General features: G+C 42.3%; 1 protein-coding gene across 5 annotated transcripts; it reads left to right on the top strand.

Moving 5' to 3' along the window:
• Nucleotides 1-7,952: 7,952 nt before the first annotated feature.
• On the top strand, nucleotides 7,953-19,055 carry TMEM219 (transmembrane protein 219). 5 transcript variants are annotated; one of them, XM_079945230.1, is made up of 6 exons: nucleotides 7,953-8,055; nucleotides 9,346-9,547; nucleotides 9,641-9,830; nucleotides 16,079-16,308; nucleotides 17,749-17,918; nucleotides 18,956-19,055. In XM_079945230.1, the coding sequence occupies exons 2-5, from the start codon at nucleotides 9,383-9,385 to the stop codon at nucleotides 17,884-17,886; spliced, it is 723 nt and encodes a 240-aa protein (XP_079801356.1). In that variant the 5' UTR covers nucleotides 7,953-8,055; nucleotides 9,346-9,382; the 3' UTR covers nucleotides 17,887-17,918; nucleotides 18,956-19,055. The 5 variants fall into 5 exon arrangements, with proteins under 5 accessions (XP_079801356.1, XP_079801357.1, XP_079801354.1 ...); XM_079945231.1 differs by having other exon boundaries at nucleotides 8,037-8,055; nucleotides 9,349-9,547; XM_079945228.1 differs by lacking the exon at nucleotides 7,953-8,055 and adding an exon at nucleotides 8,232-8,304 and having other exon boundaries at nucleotides 9,349-9,547.
• Nucleotides 19,056-19,083: the final 28 nt, after the last annotated feature.

Raw genomic sequence — 19,083 nt, 5'->3', positions numbered from 1 at the left:
TAAAGACCAGCCAGAGGTGAAAGCTATGGTCTTCTCAGGCATTTTCTGAGCATGCATCCTGTCCTGGATGTGGGAGCTTTTCAAAGCCCTATTTACCAAAGATCCTCATTTCCCTTTTTTTTTTTTCCTCTCTGGAGTTTTGTATGTCTCTTGTTTGTCTCACCTGTTCTCTTTTGTCTTGGATGGCATTGGCTTGTTCATTTGGCTTTTAATGTTTTCTAGGAATATTCTCCATGAAGGTATGTCTCTGCCCTGAGAGTGTTCTGAGTTAGGCAAAACAGGTGCATCAGTCCTTCAGGGAACCCATGGGTAGGTCAGAACAAACAAACATAATTCCTGGGAACAAGATTCACTCGGTTGTCTCTGGGGCCAGATACCCACACCAGGAACACAGGCTTCTGTCTTTAAGACTGCCACTGTGCCAGGAGGGAAGTGGAGCAAAGCTAACATTAAAACACCACAAAGCTATCCTACCCTGTTTCTGTGACCTTTCTCTTGATTAAGCATTCACTTAGTTGTTAAAAACCTTTTTTTTTTTTTTTTTGTGGTACATGGGCCTCTCACTGTTGTGGCCTCTCCCGTTGCGGAGCACAGGCTCCGGACGCGCAGGCTCAGTGGCCATGGCTCACGGGCCTAGGCGCTCCACGGCATGTGGGAATCTTCCCGGACCGGGGCACGAACCCATATCCCCTGCATCGGCAGGTGGACTGTCAACCACTGCGCCACCAGGGAAGCCCTGTTATAAACCTTTGACTATCTCCCAGAGTTCTGATATGTTCATTCTGACAGTTTTTCCCAGGGTTTTTTGGTAATTCTGGGGAGGTATAGGCTACTAGAGGTACCTACTCTGTCCTTTTCACTGATGTCACTCCCTGAGTTCAGTTTTGAACATGCTAAGTGAGGTGCCTAGATGACACCAAGTGTAAACAAAGATATAAATTCCTCAGGCTAGAGATGTTTGTTACATTCACTACTGGATTCCCAGCACTTAGAACAGTCCATGGCACACAGTGGGTACCCAACAAACGTATGTTGAGTGAATGGAGCTTTATAGTAAAAATATGAAAATATGGACATTAAACTTCAATGTATGGCTTAGAGATAGGGATTTTTGAATCATTAGTGTATAGCATCATCATACACTAATCATACACTAACTGAAGCCATTGATGAAAAAGAAGTTTTTATTAAGTTCAAATTACATTAGTAACAAATAAATTCCTTTTTAGGACAAAGCAAAATTACTACTGCCACCTACCTCTCTAAAGTTAGTGACTGGCCCTGTTTGTCCTTCTAGACAATTTAATATCTTTTTTTTTTTTTTTTTTTTTTACCAACTAAGATATACAAATGACAAATAAGCACGTGAAAAGCGTTCAATACCATTAGTCATTAGGGAAATGCAAATAAAAACCACAATGAGATACCACCTCCAAAGCACTAGGGTGGCTATTATCAAAAAGATAATAACATGTTGGTAAGAATGTGGAGAAATTGGAACCCTTGTGTATTGCTGGCGGGAATGTAAAATGGTGCAGCTGCTGTGGGAAACAGTTTGGCAGTTCCTCAAAGAGTTAAACATAGGATTACCATATAACCAAGCAATTCCACTCCCAGTCATATAAAGATTTGAAAACAAGGGCTCAAACAGACGCCTGTACACCAGTGTTTGTAACAGAATTATTCACAATAGCCAAAATGTGGAAAAAATCTAAGTGTCCACCAACACATGAATGAATAAAGAAAATGTAGTGTGTATCTGCAATGAAATATTATTCAGCCTTAAAAAGGAAAGAAATTCTTACACATGCTATAAATGGATGAACCTTGAAGACATGATGCTAAGTGAAATAAGCCAGACACAAAAAGACAAATATTATGATTCCACTTATATGAAATATCTAGAATAGGCAATTCATAAAGATAGAAAGTAAATAAGAGGTTATTAGGGTCTGGGTCAGGGGGGATATTATTGCTTAATGGTTACCTAATTTCTGTTTGGGGTGATAAAAAAGTTTTGGAAATAAATTGTAGTGGTGGTTGCACAACATTATGAATGTAACCGATTCCACTGAATTGTACACTTCAAAATGGTTAAAATGGCAAATTTTATGTTATATATATTTTAACACACACACACACAACCTAAAGGAGAAAAAGAAACAGGTCCTCCTTTAAGGAAACTTACAACCTAGTAAGAGAATTTGAACATTTTAAGGAAAAAAATTAAAGATTTGGTGATAGAATCAGAATAGTGATGGCCTTTGGACAGAGAAGGTAAGGAGTGAAGGAGAATGAGGGAAGTTCTTGGAGTGATGCAAGTGTTTTATATATTGATTGAGGTGTTTTAATGGGCATTACATTTGTTAAAATTTATGAAATTTTACACTTAAGATCTGTGCATTTCACACTATGTAAATTTTACCTCAGGGGGACAACACATCAGTTACTACTAATCTCTTGACTATTAATATATATTGCAGTTATTTTCTCCCACTTCTCAGTTACATGTTGTTTTTTTTTATCACATAGAAGTTTTAAATTTTAAACAGTTAAGTTTATCAATTTTTTCATGTATGGTTTCTGTGTATATGTGTCCTGCTTGAGAAAGTATCTCTTATCCCAGGCTTATAGACATGTTTTCCTTTTTTCCCCAATATTTTTATTGTGTGTGTGTGTGTGTGTGTGTGTGTGTGTGTGTGTGTATATGTATGTATTACCTGTAGCTATTGACTAGCTGGAGACCATTGGCAAGTTTCCTAACATTGCTAAGCCTTGGTTTTTTCATCTGTAAAGTAGGGATAATATTTTGTTATTGGCATGGTTGAACGAGGTAACATTTAAAGGCCATTAAATGCTTGACCCATTTAGAAGTTGTTCAGTAGTGGGTAGCTATTGTTATTATATGTTATGTGATTATATATCTATTAGAATATTAGACATTTTATCATAATTTTTTTGTGTGTCTGCCTCTTTCACTAAGGCATTTCATTGGTAGGAAATATGGCTTCCCTTAGTACCTAACCAAGTGCCTGGCAGTTAGCAAGTGTTCAGATATTTATTGAATGACTGAATTGGTTGGTTGAATGGATGAAACCAAGTCATAAACGGAGAAAGCAGTAATGTTATCAAGCAGTTCTGATATGAAACTAAACACAAAACTGAGGTTTAACTAGGGTAGAAGGAACGTTATTAAGTATCTAGGGGCTCTTGTCCAAGGATGAGCTCCAAGAGGACTGAGGTTCCACTGATTTAAACTGCATGCAAATGTTTAGATGAAAGTGCATTTTTCCAGGGAGAGGGTCCAGAAGCAGATTATAGTTCCAGGAGGCCAGGGATCCGGAATATTTTGTTCACCATTGTATTCCTAGCTCACAGAATAGAGCCTGGCAGCTCACAGATGTTTATTGAATGAATATCTGGCTGACTAAATGAAAAGCTTTCATTGGAGTCTCAAAAGGGTCTTTAGTCCCCCCAAATTTTAAGACAATAATTTGGAAGGAAAAAAATCAAACAGATCCCTTAGAGAAGCTTTATCTGGGCCAGAGCTCTGAGAGGAATTTATCACTGTGGAGTGATTGAGGAATCCCTCCTGTGATTCCTTTCAAGGAACTGGTTGATTCCCTTATCCATCAGCTTTCTGATTCTCACATGATAGGCTGTAGTCAAGCTTGAATCATAAGCCAACTTCTGCCACCTACTATCTGTGTGACCTTGGTTATATTAAACATGTCTAGGACCAGGTTTCCACAATAACATCCTTTGAGGGCCTGCTGAGTGGATTAACTCAGAATGTTGGTGTAATGCTGGAGCATTATAGTGCACAACCAATTTTTGTGTCTTCACCTGCTCTCTTCCAACTTTTTTTTTTTTTAAATACATAAGACATTTGTTCACATCCATTTACCCTGATTCTCAGACCTCGAGGCAGTTTCTTGCTCTAACCAGTCTGCCTCTACCAGTCCATAGGATTTGTTTGGTTTGGCAAGTAAATATCAATTACTGTCATTTATGGAAACTGCTGTCCAAATACGCCTAATTACTCTGTAGCACAAGAATAATGGGGGGAAATCATTTCTTGACTTCCTATTGTATACTAGCACTACTGGGCACTTTCATGTCTTATCTTACCCTACAAATTAGACTTGTCATTAAGTACAAGCATTAACAAAATATTTGCTATTTGGATAGTAATTTTGTACATAGACCATAGAAGGCACTAAAAAAATAACTGTTGACCAAATAAACTTTCTTTTACATTTTAACCTAAACTTCACAAACACTTAAGCATGGGCAGACATGCTCCTAACCATAAAATGAGACTGCAAATGGGTGAGTTCTCAGGGAAACTGGCTTGTATGAAGCTGTTTTTAGTAGATTAATCAACAAATATTTACTGAGTGAATACTCTGTGCTCAAACTATGAAAAAACCTGGGGCTTGTGAGAACATAGTACTCCAGGAGCTGAGTTGCAGGTGGGGAGACTAGATCAAGACTGGGGAAAGTTTACCTAGTTGGCCCAGACTGGGATGGACATGACTGAGAGTGAATGGGCAGAGACTTTTGTAGGTTTTCAGGAGAGATCTCTTGGCAGGGCTGACAAAGGAGGATTTAGTGGGAAAGGACTGGATTCAGTGTTGGGACACTTGGGCTCTAGTTCTGGATGAGGCTTAACTGGCTGGGAGACTTGGGGCAAGTCCCTTAACTTCTCCAGACATCAGTTTAGCATCTGGAAAATAAAGGAGGGTGGTGGTATTGTTGAACTTGTTCAGTTATTAAGTGCCTTCCAATTCCTAGATTCTAAAATTCTGACAGCCACACTTATTTTTCCTTTGAGAAGAAAATACTTCCTACACTTGGAATTGCAACAATCAATGGCATTTATAAAACACCCACTATATCCTAGAAGACTGTGCCATAAATCCCCCCCAGGTTTTTTTTTAATTAATTTATTTTTGGCTGTGTTGGGTCTTTGTTGCTGCATACGGGCCCTCTCTGGTTGCAGCGAGCGAGGGCCACCCTTCGTTGCAGTGCGCGAGCTTCTCATTGCAGTGGCTTCTCTCATTATGGAGCATGGGCTCTAGGCGTGTGGGCTTCAGTAGTTGCAGCACATGGGCTCAGTAATTGTGGCTCGCAGGCTTAGTCGCTCCACAGCATGTGGGATCTTCCCAGACCAGGGTTCGAACCTGTGTCCCCTGCATTGGCAGGCGGATTCTTAACCAACTGCGCCACCAGGGAAGTCCCCCCCGCCCAAGGTTTTTTAATCATTATTTTTAATTATGGCAAAATACACATAAAGTTTACCATCTTAATCATTTTTAAGTGTATAGTTCAGTAGTGTTAAGTACATTCACCTTGTTGTGCAGTGGTCCCCACCATCCATCTCCAGAATGCTTTTCATCTTGCAAAACTCCAACTCTGGACCCATCAAACAATAACTCCCTATTCCCCTTTCCCCCCACCACTCTATTTTCTGTCTCTATGAATCTGACTACTTTTTGTACCTCATATAAGTGGAATCATGCAATGTTTGTCTTTTTGTGAGTGGCTTATTTCACTTAGCATAATCTCCTCAAGATTCATCCATGTTGTACCATGTGTCAGAATGCCCTTCCTTTTGTAAGGCTGAATAATATTCCATTTTATGTACATATCATATATTTTTATCTGTTCATCTGTCGATGGACACGTGGGTTGCTTCCACCTTTTATGTCTTTTGAATAATGCTGCTACGAACATGGTATACAAATATCTTTTGGAGACCTTACTTTCAATTTTAGGGGGTATATGCCCCAAAGTGGAATTGCTTGATAATATGGTAATTCTATTTAAAAATTTTCAAAGATACACTGGTCTGTTTTCCATAGTAGATGTACCATTTTGCATTCCCACCCACAATGCACAAGGGTTCCACTTTCTCCACATCCTTGTCAACATTTGTTATTTTCCTTTTCTTTTTTTTTTTTTTTGATAGTAGCCATCCTAATAGCTATGAAGTGGTATCTAATTGTGGTTTTGATTTGCATTTCCCTAATGATTAGTAATGTTGGGAATCTTGTTATGTGTTGTCATTTGTATATCTTCTTTGGAGAGATGTCTGTTCAAGTCCTTTGCCGGTTTTTTTTAAATTAATTAATTTATTTATTTATTTATTTTGGCTGAGTTGAGTCTTTGTTGTTGTGCATGGGCTTTCTCTAGTTGCGGCGAGCGGGGGCTACTCTTTGTTGTGCTGTGCGGGCTTCTCATTGTGGTAGCTTCTCCTGTTGCAGAGCATGGGCTCTAGGCATGCGGGCTTCAGTAGTTGAGGCTCACGGGCTCTAGAGCGCAGGCTCGACTATTGTGGTGCACAGGCTTAGTTGCTCCGCGGCATGTGGGATCTTCCCCGACCAGGGCTCGAACCTGTGTCCCCTGCATTGGCAGGAGGATTCTTAACAGCTGCACCACCAAGAAGCCCCTTTGCCCGTTTTTTTTTTGTTTGTTTTATTTATTTATTTATTTTTTTGGTACACGGGCCTCCCACTGTCATGGCCTCTCCCGTTGCGGAGCACAGGCTCCGGATGCACAGGCTCAGCGGCCATGGCTCACGGGCCCAGCCGCTCCGCGGCACGTGGGATCCTCCCGGACCGGGGCACGAACCCGTGTCCCCTGCATCGGCAGGCGGACTCTCAACCACTGCGCCACCAGGGAAGCCCCTGCCCGTTTTTTAATCAAGTTGGTTTTGCTGTTGTTGTTGAGTCGTAGGAGTTCTTTATATATTCTAGATATTAACTCCTTAGCAGATTCACAGTTTGCAAATATTTCCTCCCATTCCATGCATAGCCTTTTCACTCTGTTGCGTCTTTTCATGCACAGAAGTTTTAAACTTTGATGTAGTCCAGTTTATCTATTTTTTTCTTTTGCTGTCTGTGCTTTTGGTGTCATATTCAAGAAATCATTGCCAAATCCAACATCATGAAGCTTTTCCATGTTTCTTTCTAACAGTTGTATAGTTTCAGCTCTTACATTTAGTTCTTCCATGAATTTGGGGGTTTTTTTTGTTTGGTTGTTTTTTTGGCCATGCGGCATTTAGGATCTTAGTTCCCTGACCAGGGATGGAACTGGTGCCCCCAGCAGTGGAAGCCAGGAATCTTACCCACTGGACCGCCAGGGAAGTCCCCTTCCGTGCATTTGGAATTAACTTTTGCATAGGGTGTAAAGTAAGAGTTTAATAACTTCATTCTTTTGCACGTGGATATCCAGTTTTCCTAACACCATTTGTTGCAAAGACAAGCTTTTCTCCACTGAATTGTCTTGGCACCCTTGTTGAATATTATTTGACCATATACGAGAGGATTTTGGGTGGTTGTACAGAAGGATATGGTCTCTGCTTTAAGAAAGCCTCAGTAGAATTGAATACTCAGATTATGTTTCAAACAGCATTTTTCCAGTGCTGGTTGTGTGCTCACTGGGTTCATGTTTTCCCACACTTTACCTCTTAATCTTCCTATCCAACAAGTGAGATAGATAAGATGATCCCCTTTAACAGAGGAGTAAACTCAGTCCCCAGAAAAGCACGGTTATGTCTTATGTAGGGGCAGGGACAGAGTCAGGATTTGAACCCAAAGTTCTTGGCTCCACGTGTCCTGCTATTTCAGGTTAAGATGGACCTCGTGTTCTCATCTCTAAAATGCGGGCAGAAGTGGAATGAGAGGTCTCTATTGAGCAGCCTTGCAGCTGTAGGATCTATGCAGATCTATGTAGGATCCTGGCAGCTATGCATTAAGGAGTCGCCAAAAGCCAGGGACCAAGCGTGAGGTGTACACGTTAAACACTATTAGACTGCAGAGAAGAACGGAACTCAAACCCCAAGGCCAGCCCGGAAGGCCAGAGTCCTAGGACCGGAGCCCCGCCCCCGGGCGGACCCCAAGTCCTTACCCGGAACCAGGGCGCGGCTGGGCTGTGCTACTGGTGCGGGTGAGAGACGAGCAAAAGAAAATTGCCTGCGACGACAGTCTCGTTGAAATGCCCCAATGGTCTCTCCGGATGGAGAGTTAACAGTTTCACAACGTCTCTAGGGTTAGTTCCCTTGCCTCTCTCCCTTTTACTCACCTCCCGCTGTGTTATTTTTCCCCTTCGGCCCTGCGTTGGATGTCCTCTTGGTACGCCCCCACCCTGACCAGGAGGGGCGAGGCGGCCGCTCGCGTGGGCACTGCGCATGCGAATCTCGCAGACTGAGGGTGGGGTGGGTGGGAGCACGGACCCCGCCCCTTCGCGACTCCTCGCGTGACGTCGCGGGGGGCGCCGGCCTCCGCCCGGCTGCGAGCGGTGAGAGCGAGCGGCGGGCTGACTCGACGCTGCTACAGCGGGAAGGGATATGGGTGTTGAGTTTCTGCTGGAGGGGCTTTGCGGGGGAGGGGAGGCCTAGGTGCACCAACAGCCGCCGACCTTCAGGCTCTACCCTCCTCCTTCCTACCTTTTACCCCTTTACAGATGTTGCGGGACGGGAGGCAGGGCCAGGGCTGTGCGTTTGTGACACCTGCATTTCCCTGGAGCCCTCCTTCTCTCCCATCCCATATGTTTATCTTGCCTTCCAGATGTTCCTTTTCATCAGGCTCTTGCTTCTCGCCAGGGAAAGCTCACTCCACTTGGAAGCTGGAGACGGGTTTCAGACTTTGGCCCTACCACTCCTTTGTTAAAGTGCCCGAGCCTCAGTTTTCCCCACAGTCTTTTTGCCTTGCTTCATCTGGTTTTGAAGATCAATATGACCCAGAGGAATAGAAAGGAAATGGACATTTGTTCAGTTCCTGCAAGGCCAAGTACTATGCAAACTGTTTTATCTGCTCCATTTAGTCCTCACTACTTGATGTTCTTAGAACTCCCATTTCACAGATTCTTAAGCTCGCAGAGGTTCGCTGATTTTTCTCACATAGCCAGTGAGTGGCAGAGGAGGACTCAAATTGAGTTTAGCTCCAAAGTGGAGTTCTTTTTCATCAAACGCTTCCCTTGTCTGGGCTATCAGCTGGAACTGTTCTTCAGCCAAACCCTAGCCCCAGAACAGTTGCTTCCTGAATCTCTCCCGTTGAGAATTCTCCTTTTCGAGTTCCTTTTTCCAGTACAGCGTGCTCTGCTCTGCTTCCACCTTGATTACTTCAGAAATGAAATGCAGCAAACATTTATTGAGTGGTGCCTGGAGATGAACACTTGGAGTCAAGAGCCTTGGGTTCTTGTCCTGGCTCTGCCACTAACTGGCTGTGTGGCCTTGGCCAAGTCCCTTGTCTTCTCGGTGCTTTCACTTCCTTTGAGTAAAATGGGTAAGTGCCTTCTTACTGGCAGGCTCTTGTCCAGGTCTCCCTTCCTGTCCTCCAGCAGGCTCTCCCTGGAGGCCCAGACCCCTCTGCTCCCCATGGGCAGCTGCCAGGCAGGGCACAACCTGCATCTCTGCCTGGCCCACCACCCACCTCTGGTCTGTGCCACTTTGATCTTACTGCTTCTTGGCCTTTCTGGCCTGGGCCTTGGTGGCTTCCTCCTCACCCACAAGACTGGCCTGCGCAGCCCTGACATCCCTCAGGTGAGTACTCACCCTCCGGCTCATCCTTCCCCTGCAGGCCAGCTCTTGCTGCTGATCTCCTCTCACCTCTCCCCACCTTCCTTTTGCACACAGGACTGGGTCTCCTTCTTGAGATCTTTTGGCCAGCTGACCCTGTGCCCCATGAATGGGACAGTCAAAGGGAAGTGGCGTGGGTCTCACGTCGTGGGCTTACTGACCACCTTGAACTTCGGAGATGATCGAGACAGGAACAAGACCCAGACGTTCCAAGCCCAGGTCCAGGGTAGTCGTATGGGATTGAAAGGTGAGACCAAGGAGGACTGTGGGGTTGGATATCAGAACATTCAGAGGTGGGCCCTGCCCCTGACCTCACCATCCTGGTGACCTTGGGCACATCTCTGAGCGTTAGTCACTTCTGCTGTAATAGGACTAGATACTTTCAGTGAACACAGTGCCCACTGTGTAGGGTCTCTATAAATGTTTCCTCTCTCCCCTTCCAACTTTGAGGTTCTTTGATTCTATCCTTGGAGGTGTGATGAGATGGGCAAGATTTGACCTGAAGTTTTTTCTCAACCCTCTTCATCCCTTGGGGCTTCTGTTCGAGGCACCTTCTTTTTCCTCAGGGATATCAGAGAAACATGTTCTGTTTATTTAAACTAGTGTCTTTAGTGCCTGTTATGTGCTTAGCACAGCTCTGTGTGCTATGAAGGATACAGAAAAATCAGACATCCTCCATTCCCAAATTGCTTAGAGTCTTCTGGGAAGATGATGAGTGAGAGTGAGTCAGAGGGTGCCATTAATTCCTGTGTGAGATTTGGCCTCAAGTTCCTTATCTAAAAACTGTGGAGATGAAGAAGGAGGAGAGAAAGGTGGAATTCTTAGACTTCTGAGGTCCTTTCCGACATGATTGTTCTAAGATTCTCCTATGAGTCAATAGGTGTATGTGTGTGTCGGCGCACATACGCATATTGCCAGGTGAGGGTAGGTCTCTGTATTGCCAAGTGTACGTGTGTGTGATCAGAGAGCAAGAGAAAAGGAATGTGTCTGATTATATAGACTCAGGACAATTTCTCCTGTTCTTTTTATGTAAAAAACGTAATAGCTTTATTGAGGTAAGACTCACATGCCAGGAAGTACACCTGTTTAAAATGTACAAGTGAATGGCTTTTTTATATTCACAAAAGTGTGCAAACCGGCACCACTGTCGATTCTAGACCATTTTCATTACCTGACAAAGAAATCCTGTTCCCATTAGCATGCACTTCCCTTTTTCTCCTAACCTTCCAGCCCTAGGCAATGAGTCACTACTTTCTGTCTCTGCAGATTTGCCTATTCCAGACATTTCATATAATATGTGGTCTTTTGTGACCGGCTTCTTTCACTTAGCATAATGTTTTCAAGGTTCATCCATGTTGTATAATATGTTAGTACTTCATTTATTTTTATTGCTGAAGAGCATTCACTATACACGTATTCCACATTTTATTTATCCGGTCATCAGTTGATTGACATTTGGATTGTTTCCACTTCTTGTCCATTATGAATGATGCTGCTCTGAACACTCATGTACAAGTTATTGCATTACCATATGTTTTCATTTCTTTTGGGTATGTACCTAGGAGTGGAATTTCTGGGTCATATGGTAACTCTGTGTTTAATCTTTTTTTTTTTAATTTATTTATTTATTTTTGGCTGCATTGGGTCTTCGTTGCTGCACGTGGGCTTTCTCTAGTTGCAGCGAGCAGGGACTACTCTTCATTGTGGTGCGCGGGCTTCTCATTGCGGTGGCTTCTCTTGTTGAGGAGCACGGGCTCTAGGCACGCAGGCTCAGTAGTTGTGGCGCATGGGCTTAGTTACTCTGAGGCATGGGGGATCTTCCCGGACCAGGGATCGAACTTGTGTTGCATTGGCAGGCAGATTCTTAACCACTGTGCCACCAGGGAAGTCCCTATGTTTAATCTTTTGAGGAACTGCCAGACTGTTTTCCAAAGTGGCTGTACCGTTTTATATTCCTACCAGCAGTGTATGAGAGTTCTAATTTCTTCACATCCTCACCAATACTGGTTATTTCCTGTTTTCTTGACTATAGCTGTCCTAGTCAGTGTGAAGTGATACCTAATGAAGGTTCTAATTTGCATTTTCTTTAATTTTATTGAAATATAGTTGATTTACAATGTTGCGTTAATTTCTGCTGTACAGCAAAGTGATTCAGTTATACATATATATATTCTTTTTCATGTTCTTTTTCATTATGGTTTATCACAGAATATTGAATATAGTGCCCTGTGCTATACAGTAGGACCTTATTGTTTATCCATCCTATATATAATATTGTAGTTTGCATCTGCTAATCCCAAACTCCCAGTCCTTCCCTCCCCAACCCCCCCTTCCCCTTGGAAACCACAAGTCTGTGCTTTATATCTGTGAGTCTGTTTCTGTTTCGTAAATATGTTCATTTGTGTTGTATTTTAGATTCCACATATAAGTGATATCATATGGTGTTTGTCTTTCTCTTTCTGACTTACTTCACTTAGTATGATAATCTCTCGGTTCATCCATGTTGCTGTAAATGGCATTATTTCATTCTTTTTTATGGCTGAGTAGTATTTAGTTTGTTTCCATGTCTTGGCTATTGTGAATAGTGCTGCTATGAACATAGGGGTGCATGTATCTTTTTGAATTATGGTTTGGCTGGATATATGCTGCCCAGGAGTGGGATTGCTGGGTCATATGGCAACTCTATTTTTAGTTTTTTAAGGACCCTCCATACTGTTTTCCATAGTGGCTGCACCAATTTACATTCCCACCAACAGTGTAGGAGTGTTCCCTTTTCTCCACACCTCCTCCAGCATTTGTTATTTGTAGACTTTTTAATCATGGCTACTCTGAATGGTGTGAGGTGGTAACCACCTCATTGTAGTTTCGATTTACATTTCCCTAATAATTAGCAATGATAAGCATCTTTTGATGTGCATATTGGCCATCTTTATGTCTTCTTTGGAGAAATGTCTATTTAGATCTTCTGCCCATTTTTTGATTGTGTTGTTTGTTTTTTGGTTTGAGTTGTATGAGCTGTTTGTATATTTTGGAAAAAGCCCTTATCGGTTGCATCATTTGATTTGCATTTCCTTGATGACTAATGATATTGAACATTTTTTCATGTGCTTATTGGCCATTTGTATATCTTCTTTGGAGAAATGTATATTCAGAATCTTTGCCCATTTTAAAAATCAAATAATTTTTCTTTTAATTTATTGAGTTTTAGGAGTTTTTTTTTTATGCTTTCTAGATCCAGGCCTCTTACCTGATGTATGATTTGCAGATTTTCTCTCCCATTCTCTGCGTTGTCTTTTCACTTTGTTGATGGTGTGCTTTGAAGCACAAACATTTTTAATTTAGATGAAGTCCAGTTTATCTATTTTTTTTTGTTGTCATTGCTTGTGATTTTAGTACTATATCTATGAAGACTTTGCCTAACCCAAAGTCACTAAATATAGGTTTTCCTGTATTTTCTTCTAAGAATTTTATAGTTTTAGCTCTTCCAGTTAGGTCTGTGATCCATTTTGAGTTAATTTTTTTGTATATGGTATGAGGATGGAGTCCAGGTTTATTCATTTGCAGGTACTATTCATTTGTCCCAGCACGTTTTGTTGAGAAGACTATTCTTTCCTCATTGAATAGCCTTTGCACTCTTACTGAAAAGCAATCGACCATAGACATATGGGTTTATTTCTGGACTCTCAGTTCTATTCCACTGATCCATGTCTATGCTTATGCTAGTACAACACCGTTTTGATCACTGTAGCTTTGTAGTAAGTTTTGAAATTAGAAAATGTGAATTCTCCAGCTTTGTTCTTTTTTTTTTTTTTTTTAAGATTGTTTTGGTTATTCCAGATCCCTTGAACTTATATATTAATTTTAGGATCAGCTTGTCAGTTTCTGCTTCTTCACGGTTAGAAACAAAGTAATAACATCAAAGGTTTTTGGACTAAGTAAAAAGTAATCACATATGATTGCATCATCTAATCAGTAATTGTTGAGCACCTACTATGTACCAAGCATGGGGAATACAGAGATCTGGTAAGATGTGGATCCTCACCACAAGTCACTCACAATCTAGCAAGGATACAGATGTGAACAGAAGTAAATACCTTTGAGTGTGTGCAGTAGAACACAAGGTACAGTGAGAGTACTCATAAGTCCATCAAGCAGGGATGGTGAAGACAGGCTTTTCCAAGGATATGGGGCTTGAGCTGAGGCTTGAGGGAGGCTTAGGAATGTGCCCTTCCAGCCAGAGGGAAGAGCATATGCAAAGGCATGCAGATGGGATTATGATGGCACATTTAGGAACTTCCAGGGGTTCAGTTTGACTGGTGCAGGGGAAGGAGTGTAGAATGAGTGGCAGGAGATGGGTCTGAAGAAGCAGGCAGAATCCCATGGAGAGTCCCTTGTGCCAAGCCAAGGTAATTGGGCTTTATCCAGGACATTTGGCTAACTCAAAGAGTTTGATCAGGAAAATAGAATTTTGTTATTATTCTTTTTAAAAGATCATACTCTGTTGGCTGACTGCCGGGAAGGAATGTGTCCAGATGCACAAAGACCAGTTAGGAGGTGGTTGCGATAAAAAGATGACTTATCTGAGCTAAGACAGTGGTGTGAAAGAAGGGGACTGATTTGAGAGAGTCGATAGAAGTGTGGGATGGACAGGATTTGGTGACAGATTCGATCAGGGGAACATAGAAGAAAGGGGAATTCTCTTACAGAATTTTACATGTATGTTTCTCAGTTGCAATTATAGTGTATATACTGGTTTGTATTTCTTTTTTCACTTTATGACATCGTGTTTTTTGTATTACTGAATGGCCAGAACATTATTATTTTAACGGATGTAAATTGATCTGTTAATTGGTTAGGCCATCATTTGTTAATGCTTTCTTTATTGATAAACATTTTTATTATTTTCTGGTATTTTTTATGAAAACACAATAAACATTTGGTATACTTTGCACTTTTCTTTTGAATCTTTTTCTTAGGATTAGTTTCTGCAAGTGGTATTACTGAGTCAGAGAGTATGGACCTTTTTTTTAAATACACAAATTCATTTTATTGTGGATTCAGACTACACAGAAGTGTACAAAGCAAATGTAAAAGTCCTCCTTACCTTCTCTGCAGAGTCCACAGTTTGGTGGGCATCCTCTTAGTCCTTCTCTGTCTTCATTTAAAATTGCAACAGGGGGCTTCCCTGGTGGCGCAGTGGTTGAGAGTCTGCCTGCCGATGCAGGGGACACAGGTTCATGCCCCGGTCCGGGAGGATCCCACGTGCCGTGGAGCGGCTGGGCCCGTGAGCCATGGCCGCTGAGCCTGCGCGTCCAGAGCCTGTGCTCCGCAACAGGAGAGGCCACAACAGTGAGAGGCCCGCGTACCGCAAAAAAATAATAATAATAATAAAATAAATAAATAGTAAAATTGCAACAGAAACAGCCAAATTGTCTTCTAAAAGTGTCACCAGTGGAGAGCGCCCATTTCTCCACATTTCAACAACTCTTGTTATTGTCAGTCTTTTTAATTTTTACCAATTTAATGGTCTAAGGAATTACCTGATTGTTTTAAATTTACTTTCTCCTGATTGCTAATGAGGTTGAGCATCCTCTTATAGGTTTATTGGCCATTTTCATGTCTTCGCTGAATTTCCTATTCATATCCTTTACTTATTTTTCTTTTAAGTTATTTGTCTTTATCTTCTGAATTTTTCTAGAAGATCTTTATACGTTCTGGATAGTAAACCCTTTTGCCAATTAAGTATGTTATAGGTATTTTCAGCCATTCTGTGACTTTTTTTTTTAACTTATCTTTCATTGTATAGTTTAAGATAAGATAGAACTTATCTTTCATTGCTCTTAGTTTTTAATGAAATTTATTGCTCTTGTCCTCTACTTGGTCTTTTAGGTTTTGTGTCTTTTTTTGGAAGGCCTTTCTTTCCCACTTTAAAGTTAGAAAATATTTGTATTTTGTTTTAATACTTGCTTAGGTTTTTGTTTTGTTTTGTTTTAGTTTATTTGCATAGGTCTTTAATACATCTGGACTTTATAGTGTGAGGCAAGAGTCTGACTTTTTTTTCCCAAATGGAAATTGTCCCAAGGCCATTGACTGAGTAGGCCATCCTTTTCCCACTAATTTGAAATGGTATGTGAACCTTTTAATGGATTTGGGTAGTAGTGGAAAACTGCTTTCTTAAAAAGAACGAACTAGTTTATCCAAATTGACATCAGCAATGTGTATTTACCCCAGTTTTGCTGCAGCTTTCCAAGTATTGGTATGATTGTTTTATTGCTTGTGAGCTAATTTAAATTAATTTTTATTTATATCGGTACACAGCTATTTTCATTTCTCAGTGATGCAAATGATGGTATTAGAGGACTTTACTGAATAGAATCAATGCCAAAATACCTGGTACAGTAGGAAGCCTACATAAGTGACTAGCTGTCTAAAGATTGATGACTCCCATCCCACCCTACATTTTCTTCCATCTCCACCCCTGTGCCTCTCTCATAGGATCTTCTGCAGGAGAGCTGGTCCTCATTACAGCCAGGGTGACCACAGAAAGGACCCCAGGAACCTGCCTGTATTTTAGTGCTGCTCCAGGAATCCTGCCCTCCAGCCAGCCACCCATGTCCTGCTCGGAAGAGGGAGCAGGAAATGCCACCCTGAGCCCTAGGATGGCTGAGGAGTGTGTCAGTGTCTGGAGCCACGAAGGTCTTGTGCTCACCAAGTTGCTCACCTCCGTAAGAGCCTCAGATTGTTGGGGTTTCATAAACTGCCATGCTGAATGCTGTGTCTTGATGGCTTCTGGACGCAATTTTACCTAGTAGAAAAGCACAGGCTTTATAATCCTGCCTCAGGTTCTGTGACCTTGAGCAAGCATGTGGGCCTCTCTGAAACTCAGCTTCCTCAGCTGTAAAATAAAACATGATGCTCTCTCCTAATACCAACAAATAAGGATAAATGAGAATGAATGTAAAGCGCCTGGTACATAATAGAGATTGGATAAATGACAGCTATTGCTATTAACAATTGTCTAGATACAATAAAACATGATCTTCACCTCAAAGGAATTCAGAAGCTGTAATAAGAGGCAGAATGGGCTAATTGCTATCATGGGGTGTGAGCAAAGTGTTATTCAAACAGCTAAGGACCAATTAACTCTGACTTGAACGTTTATGGAGAGTGCTTCACCAAGAAGGTGGCATTTAAGAAAGGGAATTGTTTACAATAGTTTATACCTTACTAAGTGCTTTCAGTTTCATTACCTCATTTGATCTTAAAATAGCCTTTTTAAGGCTGTTATGAGGTAGCTGTTATTATCTCATTTTACAGATGAGGAAACAGACTTAGAGGGAGTGAATTGCCCCAGGCCACACAACTGGTTAAGTGGCAGAGCCAGGATTGCAACTTACAGACTTCTGACTTCCAAGTCCCAGGCTCATTCTGCTCTGTCAGGATGATGATCCTTGAAGAATGAGGAAGACATGGGCAGGAATGCAGTAGAGGCGGTTCAGGAGAGTGGAGATACATTCCAGGCAAAGGGACCAGCATGAGCACAGGCCTAGGGATTGAAAAGTGTTCAGGCTTCAGGAGCACTCCACGACGAGGGCCTAGGCATGACATAGAAGAAGAGACAAAAGAGATGCAGGGGCCAGGTCATGAGGCACCGTGAGGCCTGGCTAAGATGCTGTGACTTGATACTGCAGGCCATGGGAGTCACTGGTGCTGGGTGGACAAGACTGGCTAAGTGTAGGAGAGAGACCAGTTAGGAGGCTGCTTCATACTGTTCCCTCACATTTGCAAAGACCCTGGTGAGGAGCATGACCTGGGAGCTTGGAATCAGAGACCTTGGTTTCCAGACCTGGCCCTGCTTGCACATTTCAAAGTGTAGACAATAGTGAACTTTCCTATCTCCTGGAGTCATTATAGGGGTTCAGTTTAAATGTTTGGGCAAGAAAGCGGTTTGTAGACCATTGAGACAAATGTTAGCTTGCATGAAAATAAGAATAGAATTTTCCCAATTTTAGTTGCTCCCTGGATGTGGAGAGCCCTCTCCCCCATGGAGGCTTCTCTCTATAGCTCTTGGGCTGGGGATATCTAAGATATCTTCCCAAGGGAAGATTCTCCACAGTCCCTTCTCTCTCCATCATTCCTCCTCCCCTTCCTGTCCCCACCCCTAGGAGGAGCTGGCTCTGTGTGGCTCTAGGCTGCTGGTTTTGGGCTCCTTCCTGCTTCTCTTCTGTGGCCTTCTCTGCTGTCTCACTGCTGTGTGCTTCCACCCACGCCGGGAGTCCCACTGGTCTAGAACCCGGTTCTGAGGGCACTGGCCTAGTTCCCGTCTCGTTCTCAGGTAAGGTTCTCTGATTCAGTCCTGTGGGAATAGGGGATGGGGTGTGAGTGGCAGTTGTAACTGAGACAGAGCTTTTCTTAAACAATATGATTTGGTTTTACTTATTTTTGTACTTTATATATGTGGAATCATACATATTCTTTTGCGACTACTTCTTTCAGTTAACATTCTGATTTTAAGATTCATCCATAGCTGTAGTTCACATCCAAGCTTTTTGGCAACAGCAGTGAATTAAGGGGGTTCAAATTTGATGATGTGTCCTGGATATGAAGCATGTGTGTCTTGCTTTTGTCCTGAAATTCTGCTACCCAGTTTTATGATGCAAATTTTGTAAAATTCATCTTGAACTGCTCAAAAGGATTGATGATGCCCTTTTATTGGACACACACTATGTGCCCAAGCACTTCATATGCACCTGATCTTTTACATTAGCCATCATTGCATTAGAAAAAGTTGATTCTGCTAGCAGGATCTTTGCAGGGACACAGCCTCCAAAGTGGGGGTAGGACATATTGGCTAACTGGTTAGTCCATCAGTTCATTAAGGTTAAAAAAAAAAAAAGTTCTTTAAAAAATCTCACCCTTTCAGTTGAGTCTCATATAATTCGAGAGTCATATATTGTGCACCCAGCTCTTAAACTGTTCTCAGCTTCAGCTGGCTGCTGTGCCCTAGGAAATAACTGTGGGGGAAGAGGAAACAGCTCAGACCCAGGGAAGGTGCTGACCAGAGGAGCTGGACCCTCAAGATCAACTTTGCTTATATTGCTTAGGGCTAGGCCTGACTGCTCCAACCACCTACTTGGGTTGGGAAAAGGTGGAACCCTCTTAGCCTTTCTTAGATCTGAGCAGACTGGGAAAGGAAGACTTTCTGGCTCCTGGCAGATCCTGGGATCCTGAGGCCATCTCAGTTGGAATAAGTGCCTGTACCTATCTCTAGTTGTCACTTCCTCTGCTCCTTCCCCAATTTCTGCAGCCATACCAGAGCTTCCTCCAAAGGCCCTCTGACCTGCCCTGTTTTTTTATTTTGTTTCTCTCCAGGTGTGAATCAACTTCTTGGGCCTTGATTCTGAGTTGGAAGAGATATTACAAAAGTGGAGAGCTGGAATGTGGGGGAAATAAAAGGTTTTTTTGCCCAGTGTTTCCCAGGGTGTTTATTGGGGATTGGA

The sequence above is a fragment of the Stenella coeruleoalba genome (assembly GCF_951394435.1).
Source record: "Stenella coeruleoalba genome assembly, chromosome: 15".
NCBI lineage: Eukaryota > Metazoa > Chordata > Mammalia > Artiodactyla > Delphinidae > Stenella > Stenella coeruleoalba.
Note: the sequence above shows the minus strand (reverse complement) of the source record. Positions and strands in the feature narration are given on the sequence as shown.

Bases quoted from the DNA above. Each gene is read 5' to 3' on its own strand.
- TMEM219 (XM_079945227.1), top strand. From the start codon at position 8,741: ATGACCCAGAGGAATAGAAAGGAAATGGACATTTGTTCAGTTCCTGCA. The intron at 9,548-9,640 runs GTGAGTACTCAC...TTTTGCACACAG, and splicing joins GCAGCCCTGACATCCCTCAG to GACTGGGTCTCCTTCTTGAG. The intron at 9,831-16,078 runs GTGAGACCAAGG...CCTCTCTCATAG, and splicing joins TAGTCGTATGGGATTGAAAG to GATCTTCTGCAGGAGAGCTG.